Consider the following 24,643-nt stretch of genomic DNA (forward strand, 5'->3'; position numbering starts at 1 on the left):
GCCTTCACTCAGAGCTAACTGATAAGAAAACGAGTAAATGTTACACTCGTATACCGTTTCTGAGTCCTATTCTACTTTTAATGACGTTGACATGGAACATAGGAAAACCATTTGTCAAATCTCTGTTTGACCAAGTTCCCTGTGAACCCGAGTATCCAGGTTTTTGATTTCTCACCATATTTGCCATTATGTTGTTTAACCTGTGGCTCAATTTCAAGATTTTTAACTAAAGTCTATGGATGTTGTCCCCAGGTTCGGCTATGGAGCTCAATTCATGTGGGAAAAACACAAAATCATAGAGTTGAGTTTTAAGGGGTTTTCCTGAACATAAAGAACATAAATCAAGTACACATATTTATAAAGAAAAATAAACTTTGTCAAAGTGGGCAGTCATCCTGTTCATCCAACTCGTGGGTAGCTTGCCATCTTTATCCGATACAAATTTGTATCAGCTCAAAAACCTGACCTATACAAAAGGTCACATAAAAACAGTTAATTCAAAACACAGATTTTTTTTATAGCAGCAACCAAAAGCACCGACATAGACAGGGAAATACAAAGAAACATGTAATATAACAAAATGGGGGTCTAACATTGACACAAAATATGCTAAGCACATTGCACAGTCCACAACACAAAATTCACTGAATAGTAAGCAAGATACACTCGCGCTGCACTGACCGCTGTCTGCACCCAATCGAAACAGGAAGTGTCTACACTTGACCCGGATATTTATTAGGTCTCGGGTCCTAGATTGGCCAATTAAAAGATTTTCCTCCCTGAGCCAATCAGTGGGTTACAGTTGCGTACCAACAAAGAATGTTCAGAAACCTTGATGAGGTGTGGACATGCCATAGTATCCTTGTTTCTATCAAAGTATTTCAGATAGCATATGCAGGTTTCTCAAAAAAGGCATTAGGGTTTCTGAAACCAGGAAATGATGTTTACACAACACTTAATGGGATTCAGACCCAGTCATAATAAGCCATATTATATTATACCCATATTTACATGTATATTCTGTTACATGTTCAGCTTGAATATTATGTTTGACATGATGTATTCTATATTGCCCGTGTGAATTGCTTTCTTATGTTCAGTCTTCTCATTTGAAATACAATGTTGTTTACCCAAAGAAACAGATCAGCAGAAAATAACACACCTGTCAGTTAGCATCCATTGCTAATTAAAGTGTATGCAAACGCAGTATGGGAGCCTATGTGTGTACAGTAGATCAGTACAGTAGTGTGTGTACAGCACATGTACAGTACCCTCCACCTTGAGGTTTCCTACATGACTCGCCAACCACAGTACCACGGAGCCCTCCCATTGGGCTTCATGCTGACGCTCTGCGTTACAGCGCATCTAAGCCGCGACATGCTGGGACGACACCGCCGACTTACATCACCCACCTCCTCCCTCTGCAGAGGGGGCGATGAGTCATTACATGAATATGAAATGAGATGGTCATTAAATCAAAAGTATGTATATGCTTTACAGTCAAGACCTCTGTCTCTTTTCTTGTAGGCCTACATGATTATTTGAAATTGCTGATCTGTCAACAAGATGTTTTGGAGAAAATATGGACCGTAAAGTGTTGGTCTTCTCTTCCACTCTACAGCTGCACAGACAAAATGAGGCAATTCTCTCTGAGTGACAGAGTCCTAACATTCATCACAATAATGGGCTATGATTCATGCATTTCTGATAGCAGTACCAAATTGGCATAAGTGGCAATGGAAACACTGTCCCTAGAGTGTACACGTTGTCCAGACAGACAGATATGTGTGAGAATGGACATTAATAAGCTTATTTCATTCAGCAGATCCTCCATCCATGGCTCAATTTGCGATTATTCTCCATTTGCTATTATTCTCCTTAAGGCTGCATGTAAAGATGACTGTCTGTAATATTCCTTTGATAAATACCGTGCAGTTAATGACCTCAGATATATTTTATGTGTTTATGTAAGTGTGTTTGCATGTGTCCACCCATAGATTAATGGTATTATGTTGGGAGACTAACACACTTGGCAACATTGCATTGGAAAGAACAGCAACAGTTATGAATGCAGAATCTTGTTCTATGAACTTAATATCTAAACTTTGGCAACTTAAATTCCTGAGATATCCAATGCCTTATCAAAACAGAAGTATTGATGGGCTCCCTGTAATTTAACCCTTGTGTTGCCTTCGGGTCATTTTGACCTGGATTTGGCTCTCGACGAAGGCGGTCGCATTTTTCTCTCCCTCTCCTCCCCATGACCTTCCCCTCCCTGCTTGGCTTCTCTCGTCATGTCTTGTCTGTCTCTATACTTGAGAGACTCTCTCCGCATCGCTCTTCGAACTAAAAACCATGGACGTGATCAACTGGTCCCTAAACGCAATTGACACCATCTTCTCGACGAGAAGCTCGGGTTCGGGGGAACCTGCCTGTCCTGCCGGGACGAGTGTTGCTGGATACACGATGGACGCGTGGGGGAAGTGGCGTGTCTTGTGCCTAGCAGCCCTTTCCGTGGAGGACGTAGAAGACATCTACCTATTCGGAACTTTGATTACAGGATTTCTGCTGTTTGGATTTGGCGCTGCCCTGGCTTATCGGAATATTAAGGAAATGGTGACAGCCGTTAAAAGCCCCCTAAGGCTGCCCGACATGATTGACGCGTTGGGCAGAGTTGTTGGCACTCAGACTTTGGCATTAAACCGTCAGAATGACAACATCGTGGAGAAGCTGATGGCTCTGCAAATGAAATTGGATCGATTTGAAATCCTATTGGCAAACGGGAGGAAAATGCAGCTACTGGAAGACCAAACAATCCCAATCTTATCTGCTTTCGGCTCCCTCTACCAGGACGGGCCTTGGCCAAGGCCGTGACTGGAACAACAACTCCCCCGAAGATCACTGAAGCGAGACTCTCTCATTCCCTTCCCCCTATCCACAGACACCTGTGGTTGTTTTCTCCCCAGGACCCTTCAAGGCCATCTCCATGGCAACGACCATCTTGCGGTCTGGGAACTTTGTCTGTTGTGGACTGGGGGAGGACGATACATCAGGCCACTCACACACAACCAACACACTGAAATGCACTCACTACCCCCCATCCCACGCCTTCGCCTGCTTTGCCCCCCCAGGGTGACAGGACGGGTCTGCGTCCGCGCCGTGACGGCGAAGGACCGGGCTGGCTGCTTGTCGGTGCTGGTTACCTTCTGCCCCCAATGACGGGGCTATCGCCCAGTCTTTGGATTACCTCCCCTCCCCCCCTTCCTACTCGTTGCAAGTCATGTCTAAGATGTATGTGATTATGTGCAATGGTGTTTTTTGTTTCTCCTGCTCCCACACTGTACCCCTCTAGGGGTATAGTCGGGGGGTGGCTTTTTCTTTTTCTCGCCTCTCTTCCCTCATGTTATGCTGTAATCTTTCATCCACCCTTTCCAAGATGGCGCCATGACGGCGCTCGGTGTCTTGGTGCGCGAATCTTGCACCTTCCGCCAAAAAAAGTTCCTCGTTTGTTTGTGAAAACATTCTTTGGCAATAAACCTGTTTCTGATTCTGATTCTGATTCTGATTCAATATTTAACATGTCACTCAGTTGAACAATATCGCATTCTTCCAGTTCTCTTTGCTACTTAATCTCCATCACCTCAACACCTCTGGTTCGTTGTTTCCCTTCTCATCATCTTTTTAGGGTTTAGTGTTCTGGCTTCATCTGAAGGACCGATGTCTGTCCTTGTGTAAGAATTCTGTATGACGAATTTGGTGTGACACATGAAACGAATTAAAGGGATTATAACCAGGGCATTATGATGAACATGATCAGAGTACAACAATGTTCAAATGTCAATATTGTAATTGTTAGATATGCCAAACACTTACACAAAGAAATGTGGGCAGTAACGCATAAACCAATAATAGGAAAAATAGCAATATGTTGAATACGTCTGGCTCCAATTGATGAATTCCCATTATCGTAAGTAAGAGAGCCTTTGAGTCAGTGCGGCTGGCTGGACATGCTAACGATATAGATTTGTCTAATGAGTGAGGAATTGCTAATTACTTGGATTCAATTGGAGATGTAGTCATAATTTACTTATGTGATACGAAATTGCATCGGTCTTTCCAGGAAGTTTCTAAGAAAACATATTTATCTGTTGGCTGTTAAATTGACATTCTTAGTACTGTTAAAGGACTTTTAAGACAAACCACATCTGGCTGAAACAAACTCTAAGGGTCATTTGCAGATGATAATTATCTGGCTCAGTTACTGCTGGATAACAATGGCTTTAGGCACACAGTATAATGAGATTGTTCACTATGATCTAATTGTTACTGTGTGTAGTCACTCAATGGTCTGTGCACCCAGGAGACGTTGTCTGTCTCGGTGATGTGAGATTGTTGTCGAAGACCACAGTGGAAGACTTGGCATGAACCCGGCTATGACCGCTGGCTTTTCATGATGGATGGACAATATAGATGTAACAGAGCGGAACTGGACACTGTGAGAATATCAGCATACATAAACAGGAAATGAATGTTGAGTATCCTGAAGAGTCTGATGTTGGTAATTATCTCGCTGAAATAAACATAAATCTAGTTTATGATTGATTTGTGATTTGGATCTGCGCCCAACTTTAATGGGTTCCTCCTTGGCTCGTGCTACATTCTTCCACCTGGCCTCACACAAATTGGTCAAGTAGTTTTCTCCGTAACTCTGCTGACATACAGACAAACAAACTGAACCCAAACAAATCTCCTTGGTTTGTTGAATCTAGTACTCTTCAAACTTATTTTATTTTTATTATTTTGGTTGCTAAAATCAAACTTGCTTCAATGGGAACTTTTTTCTGCAAAGACCCTAATGTTTAAAACTAACTTTTTAAAAAGGCCCACCAAGTCAGTATATACCTTTAATTTAATTTGCCTTCCTACTATACATTTTTATTACATTTTGACTTTCATATGCTAAAAGAATCAGAATCAGAATTGGGTTAATTTCTAAGTAGGTTAAGGAGTTTGCCGTGGTGTTAAAATATACTATATGTACCATATAATCAGAATGATTTGCTTGAACAGTAGATTATAATACAATAATCAGTATTAACATTGTTACCATTGAAGCAAAATTGTTGAAATTGCTAATCTACATTTTTTATTAAGACATTCATATGAGTCCATATAATTTTTGAGAGGAACAACTGCTTACATGTGTCATGTTGGAATAAGGGCAGCTAATTGATGATCAGTCATTACTCTGAAAGCAAACAATGATGAAAGAAGGTGAACACCATCTCCCCGACTGTGTTCTGTAGAGAGTAGGACAGGTGGATTGATGACTCACTCAGAGTGAGTCCTGAGTTTAAGATCGTTGAGGCTTATAGCATGTCCCCGGGAAATATATTGCAATTGATCAAATACATTAATAAAGGTTACATTAATACAATTTGGTATATGTCTGAATTTAGAATAAAAGTAATTAATGAAAGTATATTATACTGTAATGATTTTATTTAAATCCTTAACAGACATCACCAGGCTTTTTATATCACCAGTATGCATAATATTTCTCACGCAATATATCTATATAATCATGTTTATCACTCTGACTCATTCATAAGCACACACTGGGTGACTCATCTATCACTCTGTATTTCCCCTGGCTCTCCCTCTCTTTTCTCTTGTATTGCATTACGGAGCATGCCCAGTCAGTGTGACTCAACCTGCAGAGAGATGCTGCTACAGGACACCCCCACCAGGTTTAAGTATGCCGCCTTCAATACCTAAAGCTACGGGGTAGTGTTTTACTTCAACCCCCGATTAAGTATTATGATTAGTATAGCACATAATAATTGTTAAAACACACTTTAAGTTATAAGCGAGTATAAGAACATTTTATGTGTTTATTAATGCATGTGTTGTCAATATGAAGGATTTATTGTTAGCCTTATGAATGTTGCTGACATTGTTATACATAACTGTATATAATGATATATGTTATACAATAATTCCTACAGTGTGTTGGGAGAGACCAACTGCGCCTGCGGTTTTGGGGCTGATCACACCAGCTTTGATCCCAACTACACAACTGTTGGTGAAAACAATTATATTTTTATCTCAAATATCATTAACACATAGGGATGTTTGTTGTTAACATAGTGGCATTTACATTTAGACTTGATATGGAAGTGAAAAATTGTATCAGTTGAACTTTATTGAAGCTCTGCTGCTGTGCAAGAAGGTATTTTGTACAACCGGTACAACATTTATGGAAGAGTGGTTCAAACTGCTTTTTCTAGCATAACATTGTAATGAACACAGCATCCTGCCAAACGACATCACCAGTAGATAAAACAGATGTTGAGAACCACAGCCGCAGCCAACATAAACTTAGAGACATAGTGAGGGAGAAAAATGTGACAGACTTCAAAAACAGAATTTTTGCTCACTTCCTTTCTGCGCTCGAGATGTAAACAACGGTTTCCGGCCAATACACAATCTGCCTATTCACATTTTCTCAAATGCAGTAAAAAAAATGTTCATCATGGTTTAACTGTCATTTAATTTTGAGAAACTTCTGTACATCCAGGCCAGACAGTTGTGAGGATGGCTTGCAGGTGAATAGTTGAAATGCCTTTCATCCATAAAACTTCTACATAAATTAGTTTATTACGTCACGTGGGGTCACTTGAGGTAATTTATCAAATTATGTCGGAAAGGAACTACGCCTCCCTTAATACCGGTGGACGCTACCTACTGACTCAGTAGTGAGAAAGGCAAAGAAGAGACCGTTTCCCCTGAGGACATTTTGGGTATACCCCTCAATACAGAGGATTGTTTACTCCTGCACCCTCACCGCCTCGTACACAATCAACACCAAACTGAACTCTGCAAAGAGTGGTTCTTTGGAACGTAGGCGGTGCTCTATCCTGCCCAAAGAATATTTACAACCATTCTCACCCCATGCACATTATTGCAGAGATTGATGAGATTATATTTCACATATTCTGACCTTATCTGATATCATGTGACAAATAAAATAAAACAAAATTGATTTAATTTGTACAGATAAGACACTCCCGTTATACGTTACATCTATAACTCTTCACGCCGCAGTTTCCCCTCTGTAAAGTGTTTACTGCCGACAAGACCTATGTTAACCTCAGCTTCTGCTTAACATGCAACGCGTTGACATGATTCATCTTTGATGAGCATGTCAGTTTCTGGGCAAGGATCTCAAAATGTTTCTGGTGCAACATTACTACCGCAATAACCAGCCTCTGCCAACTACATTCATCGATCAGTTGGCCAGTTTGACTTTATCTACTTGTTCTTACAACAGTTATGGAGCGCGGATCCATAATAATTCACAACAGATTCAATGAGTTGTTTGTTCTAAGATGCACTGTAAGGGTCATGCATGCGGTTCTCCACTTTTCAGCCTGAACACTATGGCCACCCTCTTCCTCAGTGTTTCCCCCCAAAGGACAGCAGCTGAATGGATGTTGTGCAATGTCCTGTTCTACATGTACAGTATTTGATTGTCATGTCAAGTTACAAGTTACAAGTTACAAGTCTTTTATTGTCAGATGCACAGAATGACACAGGGTCAGACTGGGCACTGAAATTCTTAGGACAAGGCACCACACAGCAACTACCATAGCATAACATAGCAAACATAACATAACATAACATGACATACACTTGTACAAGTAATCTGAACATAAATTACATGTAATAACATATAATAACCTTACTAAATATCCAAGATAAATATACAATACAATATGCTAAAATATATACCAACCTATACATATAATACTAACATATATACATATAACATATAATACACATATAGTAACATATAATAAACTAAACTACAAAAATGTCCACTCCAATCGTGTGTTTCACAGAGACACTTCTGAACTTCTTTGCATGTTTTTGTACTTATTATTTCAGACATGACTCAAGTATCAAGATAAACGGAGCTAGTTGCTTTCATTGAGATGGACCTAATAAAGTGGCAATATAAAGCAGGCATATCATGGGCAATGCATGCGTGTCCTATACAAGAGATGGAGCCTTGACAAATCTCCACCACCTGAACCACGACAACACACACATTTCTCATCCTCCCCTTCTTCAAATAACTTACCATGATGACATGTCCACACTTAATGGGTCCTGACGGATGAATGCGGAAGTTAATGCTCGCATGCAGTATATCCGATACATGTGGAGACGGTGCGACCTGTCGCCACCTGTCTCACGTCATCTGGTTCATACTGCTCTCTAGTGGTGCTACAATGTGCAAATTTAATGAATCAATAATGTTGATTAATAATCAAATCATAATAACATAACAGGCTACAAGGCCAGCAGATGTATACCTTGAGCCTGCACACTAGCCTTTCTTTTGCTTCCTTGGTGAAAATGGGTGCTGCTGTTGTAATGAGACCAGCAGTGGAGGAAAAGAGAAGGGCTTTCTCACAGCAGACACTCTTGACATTTCAAAACAGCAAAGCAAAAGGTGTAAATCCTAAAATGAATGACGAACGGATACCATCTAGATGTTTGAATGTCAAGGTCCTGCATTGTTCATGCTGGCTCACTGTGACAAAGTCATGGCGCACTAAGGCCCTTGAATAGAATAGAGCCATCATTAATGTTATACGTTTTACCTGTGCTTTTCCTAGTATGGCAAGTCAAAATGTCTGCTGTGAAAAAGGTCCAGTTAGCCCAGTTTCAGGAAACAGCCGTCCCTCTCCGTGACTGTGACTCCTCGGTGGACCGACTGACAGGTCAAAAGGTCTTACGTCCCCCTTTAAGCCCACCCCCACACTGTGTGAGAGCTGTCACACAAGTTGGACTCATTCTGGGCGCAGGTAAAGAGGCATAACACTGCTGTATTTGTATGCGAGTTTAGACCAAAGTAGCCTGTTGAGGATTTGTTGAATAAAGTAAATACGTCTTGGTTTTCCTGAGGCACTTTTTGTGAATATGCTTTTCCAACAGATTGATAATGACCAGACATGGATTGATGCTTAGCCTATTGTAGTCACAAAGTTATTGTTCCCCCTTCTAGATGATCCATATAAGGCCCTTCTGCAGGCTTTAATCTACCTTAAGAGCTGCAAATCAACAGGTACATAAAAGTAATTCAAAACCACTTTATCTTTTTTTGTGCATTTCAACAACTTAAAAAACAACAGTAATTACAAAACAGTAAATGTCCTTTGGTTCTAGTATATCATAGTGTCCAGTATTTCACCAGCGTCTTTCAACAGTCGTTACCAGAAACAGACACCCAGTCCTGACCGACTTCATTGAACAATCGGTTTGTGGTCCCAAGAACGAATCTGCCCTTTTCTTCCAAAATTCAGGATTAGCATGGCAGAGACACTGATTATCAGTTCCTCCCAATGAAGTCCATTTGGACAGGGATCAGTCATTCTTCTCACTCAACTCTCTCATCTCTCTGCGGGCCTTTCGCTTGAGCTGGAGTGTCTTCAGCTCAGTCATGGTGTAAAATGTCCTGTACACCCATACCATCTGTCAATGTAAAACAAACATGTATGTATTTAATTGTATTTTGTACAGTTTATTTAATGCAACAAGGTTGAGGATGAACAATAAAGCTTACCACAATTAGGACTGTATTCAGCAGAAGAGGAATAGAGTACACCAAAGATATGAACATACCCTTGGAATCAAAGTACTGGAAATTAGAAAAGGACCTGCAAAAAATTATTACGTTTCATGAAAAGTTGTGAATGACTGAATGTGATCTGTTTTTGAACAACATAGCCTCTACATACACATTATTAACCACATGGAAGTAGCACAATCATATTCTGCTGAAAATAGTCTTACCTCCAGTTCATAGCTGCCAACTCATTTAAATATTCAGCACTGTACACCAGGCCAACTGTGAGATAGAAATAATGTCAGTCAGTAAAAAAATATAACCACAAAACTCAAATCAGACCAGAAAGATAGATAGGACCATAAAGAAGAAAAAATCATCAAAATAGACAAATAAAGTAAACAATTTAAAGTTAGAAAGAAATATACATGTGTGCATGAATGAGAAATAGTAAATAATAACATTCTGTAAATCCTGACAAGCAATTCTAAGCCCATCTTGTGATAAATGTCTGACAAACATACCTATGTTTTAGTAATCAAGGTGTGAAAAATATTGCTATATCACAGGAAATAATAATGTGAATAAATAACTTCAGTTTATTGATAGTTGACTTAATATTACAACTTACTGAAATGTGTAACTAATTACACTCAATGTATGCTAGTTCACGTATACATCTCTTTTATTGACTTACCCATGAGCAGGAAGTGACAGATCTGAGCTCTGTAGTACCTGCACGTCACCACGGTCAGAAACACACACACAACATGAAACACCAGAAGCCCGATCAGCCAAGACTCCGACCACTGCACCTATGAAGAGCAGATTAAAGCACACAGTGGGTCGCTGTCAACGAAATATAACCGCTGCAAGTGGGAAGTGGTGGTTCACGAACCGGGATAGCAAACGATAACGTTTACTTATAGCTAGCTGGTCCTCGGAGTCTGAATATTAAATGTAACTTACAGACACCAGAAACGTCCATATGGATGCGATTCTTCTATTGCTGAACCCATCGATGGGGATAGAACTAATATTATTCGCTTTCTGGTCCGTCATATTCACGAAACCCTGCTCAGCCTAAGCTTCTGTAAACAAGTCCGGGTTGTTTGTCGCAGTAAAATGACGTCACAGAAGCTCATTATTCATCTTGGTTGGGGTTTTACGGCAGTTGGTATCCACGTTTCATTACAGCCAGTCGGTCGCCTTCGTTGTTATTATCCTTTCTTAAATACATAACTCAATCAAAAGCAATACTTCTGCCAAGATTACAATCCAAACAGACACAAATTAAATTAAATAACAACAATAAATTATAATAGAAAACAGCAGGTCTATTTTAAATTAACCTAAAGCTATTGAGTAAATCAAACACCTTTACACTAGCGTTATTGTATTTGACAATTTCAGTGACGTACGACTTTGAAGGACTGTTAAAGCATGTATAACATATAATATTGACACATATTTGCCAGATTGAAAAGTTACATTTCTCATGAAAAAAAAGAGCAACACAATTTACACAAAGGACATTTTCTGACACATTAATTGATTAAAATAAAGACACAAAGGACCAGGTGGCCTGTCATTATTACAGATGTAAAAGTGTAAAAAGTACTGTGGATGATGAGAGGTGTATGACGTAATATATCTGACGCGAAAGTATTGTTGTGCTCTCGCGAACTCTCGTGTATTTACGCGAGAGTACCCCGGAAATAGTAGGCGCGAATTCGACCAGCAGTCCGTGCTTTGGTCCTCCCTCTCAAACAGCCTGTGTTTGCTTGCGACTGCCCGAAGCTACTGTAGGTAAGCAGTCACTCCATTAACTAACATACCATTGGTTCTTCTTACAACGACGCAAAATAACCACAGCACGCCATATTGCTTGCCAGTTGTTCACGTTAATAACTGTCCGGCGAAGCTAACTTTAGTTTGTAACTGCTAACCTGCTGTAATGTCGACTTTCTCACGCTACTTTCGGTTTTGTTTTACGTAAGCCTGCGAACACTGTCCTGGTGTTACGCAAAACAGACAAACACAGACAACAAATTGCATTTGAGTTGGAGAACTAGAGCAGTTTAATCTATCATATTGACTGCATACGGTAGGCTGTGTGTTCACGTTCAGTTTCCTTACTGCACAAATGTAGGTCAGAAGGCTAGATGTGTTAAGTTCAAGAGATGTCGAAAAGGAAAAGCATCAATGTCAGCGACAACCGCAACAAACGGGTAAGACCTGCTGCGGAGGAAGACGTGGATGATGAAAGTGATCTTGATGGAGACCGGGAAGATGAACAGGTGTGTACCGTCGCTCCCATGCAGTAAATGTATGTAAAGTACTTGTTCCTACAGGGCGTTATCATCTATTTACTCTGTCTGATTATCTGAGTATTTTAGAGGATGTTAAAGACACTCACAGAGTAGATTTTGACATTAATAGGGCTGCAACTAACGATTATTTTGATAATAGATTAATCTGTTGATTATTTTGTCGATTAATCGATTAATCGGATAAAAAAACAAAACCAATTTTTTTTTAGCCCTTTATTCAAAACAGGGTCCGTACGGTCATGGAAAACCTGGAAAAGTCATGGAATCTTTAAATGGCTATTAGCAGGCCTAGAAAAGTAATAACAATTTAAAAAATCTCAAAATAATTGGAAATGTAATGCAAATTTGTTTTATTCAAATGTTAATTTACATGGAATATATACTGGATGCTTTGGAATTCTCATTGTTAGTTTAAATACTACATCTTCTCACTTTGTCATGTATAGACAGTTTTCACAAAATGTTTAATCATGGAAATTTGGTTTAAAGTCATGGAAAGGTCCTGGAGACCCACTGGTCAGGATGTGGGTGAACCCTGTTCACTGGTCAGCAGTATGAACCTGTTCACTGGTCATGTGGATGAACCCTGTCATAAACAGACTGACAGCGCTTTACTCTCCTGAGTTGGCTATTTATGGGTTAAACGCCTCATACGGTGAGGGGGCGGGGCTTATCTTCGTTGCCTTTCTCCGTGGAAAAATATTTTCCGCCATCCGCCACGGAATAAATAACCATGTTTTCTACGTTATACTCTTGTGGAAATGCCATCGTAACATGTAGCGCCCTGGTGTCTGGGGTCATAACGTCAACCGTAGGCGCACTTAGCTCCGTGAATGTCTCCGACTACGTGATTGACTTCCGCTTCCAGCGCCACGTGAGCAGCAGCAGCCAATTAGATTCATCAACAGCGGGGCAGCTCAGCGTTGATTGGCTCTCACAACGCAGCATTCCGTCTGTGCTCTCACTCCACTCCGCTCATGTTTCTCCTGCGCGGCTTTGCTCTCAACTCAACTTTTATTATAATCCACGATTTATTGAGCGCCGTAATAATCGCGCGACACAACGAATCGATAATGAAATTCGTTGCCAACTATTTTAATAATCGATTTTTATCGATTTTATCGATTCGTTGTTGCAGCCCTACATATTACTATTCAAAATATTTGTGAAATTACATGTGTTACCTGTGTTTATGTGCAGTCTTCTGGAGAGGTGGTGAGCGATGCAGGGATTGTGGAGAGCATCACACTGAAGAACTTCATGTGCCATTCTCTCCTTGGCCCCTTCACTTTCGGTTCCAATGTCAACTTTGTGGTCGGCAACAATGGAAGTGAGTACAGCCACTGCGGTATTCCATAATATAGGGGGTTAACTGAACTAAATGAAGATATATCCTTGTTTTTTCCCATTTTGGAAGCCAGGTGTTCTGGATGTCTGTGCCTTGAACTATAGCCACTAAGGCCCTAAATGTGCCGTAACCTGCAAAATAGAACTAATTTAAGAATTTGATCAATTCCACACTGATGTCCAATAAACAGTTAACTATTTGTTTTATTTGCGGTGGTTAATTTAGCTGTTCAATATTTGTTTTCTGTGCACTGCTTGTGTGACAGGTGGAAAGAGTGCCATTCTGACAGCTCTCATAGTTGCCTTAGGTGGGAATGCACATGCCACAAACAGAGGATTATCCCTCAAGGGTTTTGTGAAGGAAGGAGAAAGGTAAACCTTGCACCACATCATGTACTGTACATAATTTATCACATCCAGGTTATAGTTTCCTGAAGTGTCTGAGTTTAGTCAGACATGTCCATGAATTTTTGTCCTGTTCTTCTCACTCACACTCTTCGCTTTAAAGAAATGTTGCTGTAAACATATTTACCATTATTGCGTCTTTGCTGACTAGAGCTACACATTTGACAAGGCATCAATAATCTATTGTCTTTAATCTTTTTAAGAGTAGGACATTCAAATTCTATCATGTTTGACATTTTGAGAAGTATTGCATGCAAAAGTAACTTCTGTTAAAAGTTGCATCCTTGGAATCGCATTAGATTTAATGTGCGTTACTATTTCCTCAGCTCTTCTGATGTATCGATCACCCTGCGTAACAAAGGAAAGGATGCTTACAAACCTGAAGTGTATGGTCAAGCCATCATTGTAGACCTGAGAATAACACGTGAGGGCTTGAGAACCTATAAACTGAGGAGCAAATCAGGTAAAGACTGTAAAGAGTTATAGATTTGCTTCAGTCTACATTCTGCATGTAACTGTTATTTAATAAACAATGAATTACCTTAAAATCTAAATAAGTGCAGAGCTCAAGGACAGATATGGTTGAAAGCTGAAACAATAAGTTACCCATTAGAAAGTTAAGTGGCACCTATTTTGCAGCATATTTTAAGAAAGCAGTTGGTGGCTCCAGTCTTTTTTAACATCAATACATTAATCCGTAGGCTTGTAAAATGAGCCTAATGTGACATCAACAAATTGCTATATTCTACTATAGTGTCCAGACATTGAAAAAAACCAGCAAATTGCCACATGGAAAAAATCATTTTGTTCAATAAAGATTAAACACTGATAAATGTATTCAGATTCACAATGAAAAAAAACCAGCATAATGTAAGCTTGAAATATTATGGAAAGTTTAACAATATTGATATGCAAATTCTACTTCTGATAGCTGCGTGAATGTATATTATTAGCAACTCATAAACATATATATTCTTTCCCTCCTTTTTATAGGCCAGCTTGTCTCAACCAAAAAGGAAGAGCTGTTGTCTATTCTGGACAGTTTTAACATACAGGTAGGAGCGATGCAAATCATATACAAAATGTAATCCTGTAAGATAAACCTGCGATTGTATGGGGAGAGGAAGTCATTGTTCCCTTTCCTCCAAAGGTCAACAATCCTGTGTCAGTTCTCACTCAAGAGATGAGCAAGTATTTCCTACACTCAAAAGGAGAGGGGGATAAATATAAGGTATATTTAAACACTTTGAAATAACAAATGTTCTCTCTTTGTTTTTCTTGAACTTTCCCTGTTACTTGATTTGTACTTAACATTTTCATTCACCCTTATAGTTTTTTATGAAAGCTACCCAACTGGACCAGATGAGAGAGGACTTTGTTTACATCAAAACCACCAAGCATGGCACAGAGGATAAAGTTAATCAAAATAGTGAAGTAAGAATACATTTTGTTGACATAATATAAGCAGCTATAACATACAAAAACAAAGCTAAGAGAGAGTTAATATTGGACTTGGATGTTCACCAAGTGGATACAAACGCAACTAAATGATACTGTTTCTCGGTAATGTGTAAAAAAAGCAACTATGCATAAAAACAATGATATTTTAATGTTTTCTGACCTCTTGTGGCCCAAAAATATCAGTTGCCGAAGATTCAATTATAACATTACTGTCTCAGTGCTTGAAAGACTTGAAGCGGATGTACCTGGAGAAAGAGGACCGTTACAAGAACATGGCGTCGTTGGATGAAATGCACACCAAACTGGAGGAGTTGCAGAAGCAAATGGCTTGGGCTTTGGTGAGATCATTTTCTCCTATTTTTCTTTTTACCAATTTGGATTTCCAACCACCTTTCTACGCCCCCTTGTTCAAATTAAAATTGATGAGTGCAATCACTGCTTGAAGATAATTAATTTAAACCTCTGTGACCTTATAGCGTGCCTTTGTTGTAAGCTACCGGACCATCCCATCCACTATAGCAGGCACCTTAACCCTTGTGTTGCCTTAGGGTCATTTTGACCCGAATCAATATTACACCCTCCCCCCGCCTTAGGATTAATTTGACCCCATTCAATGTTTAATGTCGGTGTTCTTTCGGTAGTCAACAAACAAACATAAAGTGCCTCACACTTAAACTTGGAAAACAATATTAATTCTAATAATTTTCTGGAGGTTTTAATTGCTGGCGTCAAATTGAACCCAAAGGGTAAAATATGTTAGTAAATATAAAGGTAACAGGAGGGTGAAACATTGAATCGGGTCAAAATGACCCAACGGCGGGGGGAGGGTGTAATATTGATTCGGGTCAAAATGACCCTAAGGCAACACAAGGGTTAAACACATTTCACAACAAGATTCACATATATTTCCTGCCAGTTGTCGTGAAAATATTATGGATCAGACCTTATTATGCTGACATTAAACTACTTACCTGGACTAACTGGTCCCATCTTTTCTTGATATAGGATGATTCACTTCCTTGTATTGTAGACTAATATATATTTTCTTTTGTCACATCCTTGTCCTGTTTTTATATTGTATCCCCGCAGATTTAAATACTCACAAATTACCCCAATAATCTCTGCATTTTATCCAGCAGTGCTTGGAAGTTTTTGTCTGCTCAAATATCAAGCAAGTGTCGTCTGATCCGGGTCCCTGATGTGAAAGCACCCTAAAATGTTGCAGGTGATTGAGATGGAGAAGGAGTTGGAGCCAATACAAGAGAAGCTGAAGTCAGGCAGACATTCTACAGAGAAATATGATGAGAAGGTGGATGAATGGAAGGTAGGAAACCTTTTTAGTATTCTCCATAACATCAATGCATGTAGTGTCTTTTTAGAATTGCCAGTAATTACTAATAATTGCTTTATAATTACGAATAACTGCTTCTGTTTGATAACTCACAGCACAAGTTTGCACTTGACGGTGTATAGCCCTCTTCTGTCCTCTAACCTTTAATCCCCCTTTTTTTCTGATCTGTGTTCATGTAAAAATGCAGAACAAGGTCGAGGAGGCTGAGGGGAAATCCAGGCAGATCCAGGAACAGTTAGAGGGGATCACACAGCAAGTCGGGGAGCTTCAGCCCAAATGTGCCGAGCTCAAGGCTGAGGCCCAGAAACGGAATACCCTTCTCAAGTCTAGCGAGGTCAGAGTTCAGATAACTTCAGACATTACAGTCAATTGGGTCAGTCACTGTCATACAAGTGTTGCAAGTAAATTGAATACGTCTTCCACAATATTGAGCAGTGCATTGGATCGTCCTGTCTGGCCATCTTGTCAGATATAATTTAGGACCGTAAAAGTTATAATGGAGATGCTTGTTGAAAACCAGTGTTTCTAATCTACAATTATGTATACGAGCTAGGTCACTGTCCACAGATTCAAGGCTAACCTGAGGGACCTGGAAAAGGACAAGGTTCAGCTATCATCAAGGATAAACGATCTAAAGTTGAGGTATGACTTATTTTTGTTTTTTTCTTGTCAGTTGCATTCATGTTTATATATGTATTTCTTTTAATGTTGACCCCCCTATGCTTTTTGTCTTATTACACTTTTTGCTTTTTTATGCCTCTAGCATCAGTCAGACATCAGGAGCGGAAAGCCAGGCCAAGACGGAGCGTATGGAGCAGATACAGGCTGAGCTCGAAAACATGATTCACCAGATCTCTACTCTCGGCCAGCAGATTGACCAGTATCAGCATGCATGCAGCCGTGCCAAGGAAGAACAAGGAAAGATGAGGTAGGAAACTAAAACTGGGCTTTAAAGACAAATATTTCCCTGCAGAATCAGAAAGTGTTGGTTAAAGAAACCCCACTCTCTACCTGACAGTTGAAGTTGAGCTGGAATATATTTATTAGGGTCATTGGATCAGAAGAAAATATAGTTTGCATATCATAACATTTAATGAATTTGTCCCTGAATCTTTCTGTTCCGTCGATGCTTCTGATTAATTCTGCCAGTATAAATACTAGGAAATTCAACCGATTTGGGGATTCCCTGGTCTTTTAGTATAGATAGGCCTAATATGTCTTCTCAGAACTTAGGCTTTGAAACATCAATGGGTGGACCAACCCAAAATTTCAATTAAATTTAGATTATTGTCTCCCTGCCAGTCCTAAAAATAAATAAATTAGAAACCGATTTATTTGTTGGATAAGCACAACAGTGGAATAACTGAATCAATAACACCCATCCCTTTCTGTCCCCAGGAGAGAGCAGGAAGTGCTCCAGAGGTCCATGGATGCCAACATAAGGAACCTGCAGACTATGGAGAGCAGTCGGTCCAATCGCCTGCGGCGTTTTGGAGAGCACATGCCTTCACTCCTCAACGCTATCCAGGAAGCTCACAGAAGGGGCCAGCTTAAGCACAAACCTCGGGGACCTCTGGGTAAACTTGGGACACATTTGTGCTTTGGTGAAAATATTAATGTTCCAGGCCTGATTAATTTCTCATCCTTTTGAATCACAAAATCATGCATAACTCTGTCAGGGTCGACTTTAGCTCACGGGGAGGGTAAGCCGCAACCACATGGTACCCGGTTCGATCCCCGCTCCCCAGAGTTGCATTTAGAAGTGTCCTTGAGCAAGATACTGAACCCCCAGTTGCTCCCCCGACGCTCCACTGCTTCTTACCGCACTGTGGGATCAATAAAGTCTACATCATAAATTTTTTAGAATCATGCATAATGAGACACCCAATGTGACTGCACTTTGCCTGGCAGGGTATTACAGTTATTATATTTGTTCTTCCTTCCATTGAAAGCTGACCAATGTCAGACCCATTTCAAAACATTTTTAAAAAAAGCCACTTTTGTGGTATGTTTGTCTTTTCTGTTCTTTTTAACCAGCTGTGCTAAAAGTCCAACCAAAACTTGACGTCTCTGAGAAATGCACCTCCAGACTTTTCACATTTCCTTCCCTTTTGCAGGTTATCTCATTAGCCTGAAGGACCCAGAATTCGCCTTGTCTGTTGAAGTTTGTCTTAAAGGGCAACTGCAGGCCTTCACTTGTGATAACCATGAGGATGAGAAGGTGCTGCAGAGCCTCATGTACAAAATGTTCCCAACTGGCCGAAGACCTGCAATCATCACAAGCAATTTTCTTTCATCGGTCCATGACACAAGAATGAGGTGAGGTCATGGACAATATTCAAAGAAACAACTGTATATTGCTGGTCCAGTTTTGATAATGCATTACTTGGAAATAATGTATCACATTTACACAGCCTAGTTTCAAATGTGTTACTGAAAGGACACATTTTGCATGAAGTATCACTTAAACAACGTTGGTTTTGGTTGGTTTTGTCTTTCTGTCAGAGGCGTCAATCATCCTGAATACCCCTCCGTGCTTCAAGCGCTGGACATTGAGGATCCCGTTGTGGCCAACTGCTTGATTGACCAAAGGGGAATAGAGAGCATTCTACTCATTAAGGTAACACTGCTTCACAAGAATGGAAAAGTCCTAGTAACACAAGCATTTACTTGGTTGCACACTAGTCTCCGTAACTAGTGATTTTCCAAAGTAACTATACACTGAGCATTTTCACAAGCCATTATTTAGTTGTCGGGGAAAGTTTAATTAGTTTAAATGTAAATAACCACTGTAAACACCCAAGTCAAGACTAAATAAAACAAAGGCAAAGAAGAGTAGCTCCTTATTGCTTAAAGTGTTTCTCTATTTTAAAAAGGATTAACAATTGCGTTAAATATTACGTAGAGATTCAAATTCCTAAAAGTCTTACTGGCTTTCAACATACCATTATGTACGATGGCGCACACAAATAGTCTAGGAAGTATGTAAAGCTATTTCTGACGTGCATATCTCCCCCCCCCCCCCCCCCCCCCCCCCGTCTGTCGATCGTCTTGACTTGGTCACATTATAAGTTTATAAGTAGCTCGCATGCTGAAAAAGTGTGAGCACCCCTGTTCGAAGGGTTTCTCGCTGACTGAGGTATTTCTTTAAATCCAACTGGGCATCTGATGACAAATCACATTTGTATGTTTGAGATTATCTACAAAACTCCTGATGGAAGTTGTAAAATATATTGTGAACAACATATTTGTGTTCAGAAGATTTAAGTGTATTAAATTGGGTTATGTTTTTTGGTGGTGTAGAATCGAACAGACGCTCGGCGAGTGATGCAGAGCAGAAACCCTCCTCAGTACTGCACCCAGGCCTTTTCCAAGGAGGGCGATCAGATCTTCAATAGCCGGAATTACGCAGCTGAGCAGACCAGAGCCAATTACCTCTCAGGAGATCTTGAGGAGGAGATTAGGTATGTGTGTGTGTGTGTGTGTGTGCATGCACAGTGATACTCTGGCTGACTTTGTGCTGTCTCTTGTCGTTTTGACATGTAAACTGTATCTTGCTTGTTGTTTGTAGAAAGAACCTGTACAGATAATGGACATGTTTAGCTTCAGTTTCTAAAGTACACACCGTTCATGTCACAATGGGGAGTAGTTGTAAGAAATGCTTTTATCTGAATACTTTCTCTGTCTCCGGATTCCTCTCTCTACTCTCAGGCACTTGCAGATGGAGATAGAAAACCAGAAAGCTCAGGCATGTCGCTTCCTGCAGCAGATGAAAAGGCTAGATGATGACATCAAACAGAACGAAGGGCTGCTGAGAAGAACCCAAGTAGAGCAGAGGACTACCAAAGTAACCCTTTTACAGCTAGCATGCAATTTATAATGATACTTCTTTCATGTTTTTGAGTATCAGACTAACCATTATTATGTCAGATTTTGGCATGCCAGTTTAATGCATACAATTTAACATTATTTTAAAACCTATGCATAAATATAGCATAAACAGTTGACCTTTCAGTTGGAAAAAGGAAATGACATGATACTGCGCAATCAAAAAGAAATTTCGAAATGAAATGTCCATTATTCTACACTGATAATTAATGACTGTGTGTATTTGTTCCAGGACAAGGCCACAAAGCTACAGCTGGAGCTGTCAGACCTACAAAATATGGAAGAGCCTCAGTCAGAGGACCTCAATCCCTTGGTTTGTACAGAACACATCAGTGCAGTACAATAATCAGCTTTGATGGCCTTACATTGTTCTGATCTGAGTCGATGCATATAGGAAACATCCCACATAAGTGTATGTGTGTGTGTGTATCTCCAGATAAGTTGCATTCACGTCAACTTTGTTTGCATTCGTCACAGACGCCTCATGTGATATGCTTCTGTCACCACTCTACTACAGGAGGAAGATCTTCAAGAGATCGTTTCTAAGATCTCGTCCAAGCGTGCCGAGTATGATGAGGCCCGAGCTCAGATGGCTGATTTCAAGGCATCCTATGAGAAGGCAGAGCAGGAGTACAAGCAGCACAAAGAGCAGATCAACACTGTCGCTGAGGACGCAGATCCTGTCAAGGTAATATACAGACCAATCCCAGGGTTCCAGATGTCTAAGAAAGATTTCGATCAGCATCATTGTAAAACTTGAGAAATTCCAAAATCAAGTAAGAATCTCCTTGTATTATTGCTGAATTGCCTCCATTAATGTCATAAAGCATCTATCCCGAACTTCAACCGGCTGAAGATATTATTATAGTCTCCAGAAAATTGCATTTTGTGATTATAGTCTCGGCGATGGTGCTGGAGCCACCGCCTGAACACTGGGCGACGCTCATGTGTTTGCTCTTTGTGTGCTTGTCCTGTTGTCCTTCGACAGGAGGAGCTGAGTAAGGCTGATCAGGAGGTGATGAAGTGCAAGCATCACAAGAAACACTATAACGAGAAACGCAGCGCCCATCTGCGCAACATTCAGACCCTTGAAGCCAACGAGCAGAGCAAAGAGCAGGAGCTTCAGGTGGGCCAAACGCAGACACGAGGGCCACTTGACCCACACGTCTTCCTCGCAGGGCTTCATGGCTAATTTTATAAATCTATATTCACAAGTTAAAAAATGTTCTTATCATTTTGTTTCGCATTTATGCTTTAGCACCCGTGGTATCTTTGGCCGGGGCAATGTGTTTTGGGGTTGTCACGCCATGTTTATGAACACGATATCTTAGGATCGTCTTGAGCGCATTTCTTCAAATTTGCCACAAGCCACTCAAGGTTGAACTAATTAGAAGTTGGTTGTCGAAAGCCACTGGGACACAAAACACATCTTACTCAATAATTCATATTTTAATTGTGAAAACTTCCCTCAAACGTCCGATAGAGTAAAATGAGGAAGTGATGACGCGGACGTAAACGGCAGCATTACGGGTTGCAGAGGTGAACTACGGCGAGGACTTTGAGTAGAAAACCAGGAGGGGGGGGGGGGGGGGGGGGGGCTGCATGCCTTCACTAAAAGTCTTTGTGTGGGTCCTAGAACTAAATGTTTGGGATCAGAGAAAAACATGAATTATTGCACAGAGCACACGTTGCTCATTGAATGTGTCGACAGAAGTCTCAGTATTCCGACAAAAGCATTGACATTTTATTTTTGGTTCTTTTGTAGCTTTCGAGCTTTGTGAATTTTTAGTATACCTTTTGCGTTTGTGAGGTTAAATTCTGACTGTTATAAATTGTGTACATTAAATGTTCACCTGAATTGAGTCTCAGAAACTGATGGTTTGTTTTGACCCTGCGGTTCAGACATCTGTGGCCAAGGCCACGACCATCTGTCCAGAGCGCCTGGACGTCAGACGGACAGCCAGGAGTCTAGACAGTGAGATCACCCGTCTCAAGGTGAAGATCACTACCCAGCAGGAACAACAGGGGGACCGCGAGGACGTTGTGAGGTATGTCACTTAGACCGTGGGGTCACCTGACATTGTAGTTTTTGAACTGTAGTGTTGCATAAGTGTCAACATTTAGTTTACGTCTTTACACTGTTGTGTGTGTCTTGAATGAAATTCAATCTCTTCTTTATTTTTTAAACGCATGAACCGTCGTCTGCCTCAACTTCTTCCCATGTGTAGGCAGTATCATGAGGCTCTGGAGAGCTACAAGAACATGACGCAGCAAATGAAGTACCTCAACAGCTTCATCAAAAGTCTCGATAGTGTTATGAACCACAGACTGCAGGTGTATGCTGAGCTCAGAAGGTGAGACGGGAACGCATTGTGTCCAGGAAAATGACCGCAACGCTGCTATTGCTAGAGGATATTGAATAAAATGCGCTGTAATTTATTTAATATTCAGAAATTGATATTTTCTTTTTCTTTGTGTGTTCCTCGATTTGTTGTCGCTTCCGTCCATGTCCATTTGTCGTTTGTCCTCTGCAGGTTCCTCTCGGCTCGTTGTAAATACTACTTTAATAGCATGCTGGCCCAGAGAGGATACACTGGAAGTATGGCCTTTGACCACAAGAATGAAACCCTCTCTATCTCAGTAAGACCGCACTCGAGCCTCAGTTTCTGCTCTGATAATCTCCATTGAAGTGTTATTCTGTGTAATGCTGCGTTCACACCAAAAGAAGAAAAAACTCTGGAGTTTACTCGCTTGACTTTGTGGCTTTTTGTGTCCCTCGCTTCATTCCGCCTTAAAGGGGGTGGGGCTTATCTCTGGCTTTATTTCATGGAAACCGTTATCATCTCCAACATGGAAGAACTAACCACTAGTTCTGCTTTATACTTGTTGAGGACATCTCACACACTGCTTCTTCCAGCGCCCTTAGAGTAGCAGTCAGTTAGATTCACCAACGGTGGAGCGTCTCAACGCTGACTGGCTTTCGCAACTTTGCGTCGGCCGAGTTTTTCGCCAAAGTTGAAATATTTAAACTTGAGGCGAATTTTCGCGTCTATCCCAACCACTCACGTCTGAACGTTGACTCCGCATGGGATCTACTCGCGCGAAAAAAACGCTTTTGGTGTGACCGCACCGTAACACCTTTCGGTCACCATTATTCATTGATTAGCATTTGTCATGACAGACAATAGCCATATGCAGGGAAATTAGAAACTTCTTTTTTTTCTGAATCAATTTATGGAAGCCATTTTCCAGGTGTTAATGATATATCTGTCCAAATTCTTAAGGTCAACCCAAAACCACTACGGTGATACACCTCCAGTGCACCTGACGATCTCTATCTGGTAGCTTTGGTGCCAGCTCAACACGAGCATGATTTTCTTCTTCTCTCCTCCGCTGCCTCTTCTCGCTGTGTTCAGTATTTGATTGCTCTTAAAAGAACATGGCAAAATGAGTACTAGTTCAGTCTATGGTTATGAATGCAGGTGTATGCTGAAGCTCAGAAGTTGCAGTTAGCCCGCATTGTGTCGCGGAGACTAACGCTGTTAGTTGCGTAGCAGCGATGTTGGTAAGTCGCAGGAGTAAGTTAACAAGTTAGACGAACTTCATTTCGGAGCCGATTTTTGTCGCGCATTCATCTGAAACGACCTCTGGGTTTTCGGCTCTTGTAAACTAATAATAGCATGCGGACCAGAGGATACACTGGACAGATGGCTTGACAGCTGTGAAGCTGCTGGCTCAACGCATAAGACAGATATCAGTTCTGACTCTGATAATCATGAGGTTATGTGCATGCGCGTCACTACAAAAGTTAAGGAACTCTGGGTTTATGCTTAGACTTGTGGCATATTTTCCTGGCCATTCCCAAATGTTGGGGATTATGCCATGGCTTTAGTGTGTCATGGCCGGATATTGGGCTAACGAGAGCAACTAACCACTTTCTGCAAATACTTTGTTGAGGACTCTTCATCACTGTTGTTCCAGCGCCTCTTCGCAGTAGACCAAGATTCACCACCTGGACGTCTCAACTGATCGCAACCGTGGCAGATCGAACCACAAGTTGAAGATTTAAACGAGCGCATTTTGCTCTATTCTGAGTTTCCCAGTCTACTTAGAAGAACTTTTTGTGACCGGCACCAATTACAAGTTCAAGTTCGAGTTTGATTTCAGCATTTATCGAACAACACCATATAGCGGCAACAAAAAGTCTAAATGAGCCAAATA

The 24,643-nt window shown here is 40.7% G+C and overlaps 2 protein-coding genes across 2 annotated transcripts; one reads left to right on the forward strand and one right to left on the reverse strand.

The window, feature by feature from the left end:
* Positions 1-9,146: 9,146 nt before the first annotated feature.
* On the reverse strand, positions 9,147-10,788 carry tmem18 (transmembrane protein 18). Its single transcript, XM_056428376.1, has 5 exons — positions 10,607-10,788; positions 10,335-10,452; positions 9,865-9,919; positions 9,635-9,728; positions 9,147-9,543 (listed from the first exon to the last, which is right to left on the reverse strand). Exons 1-5 carry the CDS (start codon positions 10,697-10,699, stop codon positions 9,436-9,438), a joined length of 468 nt encoding a protein of 155 aa, XP_056284351.1. The 5' UTR covers positions 10,700-10,788; the 3' UTR covers positions 9,147-9,435.
* A 97-nt stretch (positions 10,789-10,885) lies between these two features.
* si:dkey-119f1.1 (Structural maintenance of chromosomes protein 6-like) lies at positions 10,886-23,565 on the forward strand. The gene is made up of 24 exons (XM_056428375.1): positions 10,886-11,446; positions 11,790-11,937; positions 13,171-13,300; positions 13,584-13,689; positions 14,049-14,185; positions 14,716-14,777; positions 14,873-14,953; positions 15,055-15,156; positions 15,402-15,521; positions 16,409-16,507; positions 16,722-16,868; positions 17,088-17,176; positions 17,298-17,462; positions 17,933-18,111; positions 18,652-18,853; positions 19,040-19,154; positions 19,838-19,998; positions 20,246-20,381; positions 20,655-20,735; positions 20,940-21,110; positions 21,411-21,548; positions 22,325-22,470; positions 22,651-22,776; positions 22,957-23,565. The coding sequence occupies exons 2-24, from the start codon at positions 11,821-11,823 to the stop codon at positions 23,108-23,110; spliced, it is 2,964 nt and encodes a 987-aa protein (XP_056284350.1). The 5' UTR covers positions 10,886-11,446; positions 11,790-11,820; the 3' UTR covers positions 23,111-23,565.
* The last annotated feature ends 1,078 nt before the right edge of the window (positions 23,566-24,643 follow it).

This window comes from Pseudoliparis swirei, chromosome 12, assembly GCF_029220125.1.
Source record: "Pseudoliparis swirei isolate HS2019 ecotype Mariana Trench chromosome 12, NWPU_hadal_v1, whole genome shotgun sequence".
Taxonomy (NCBI): Eukaryota; Metazoa; Chordata; class Actinopteri; order Perciformes; family Liparidae; genus Pseudoliparis; species Pseudoliparis swirei.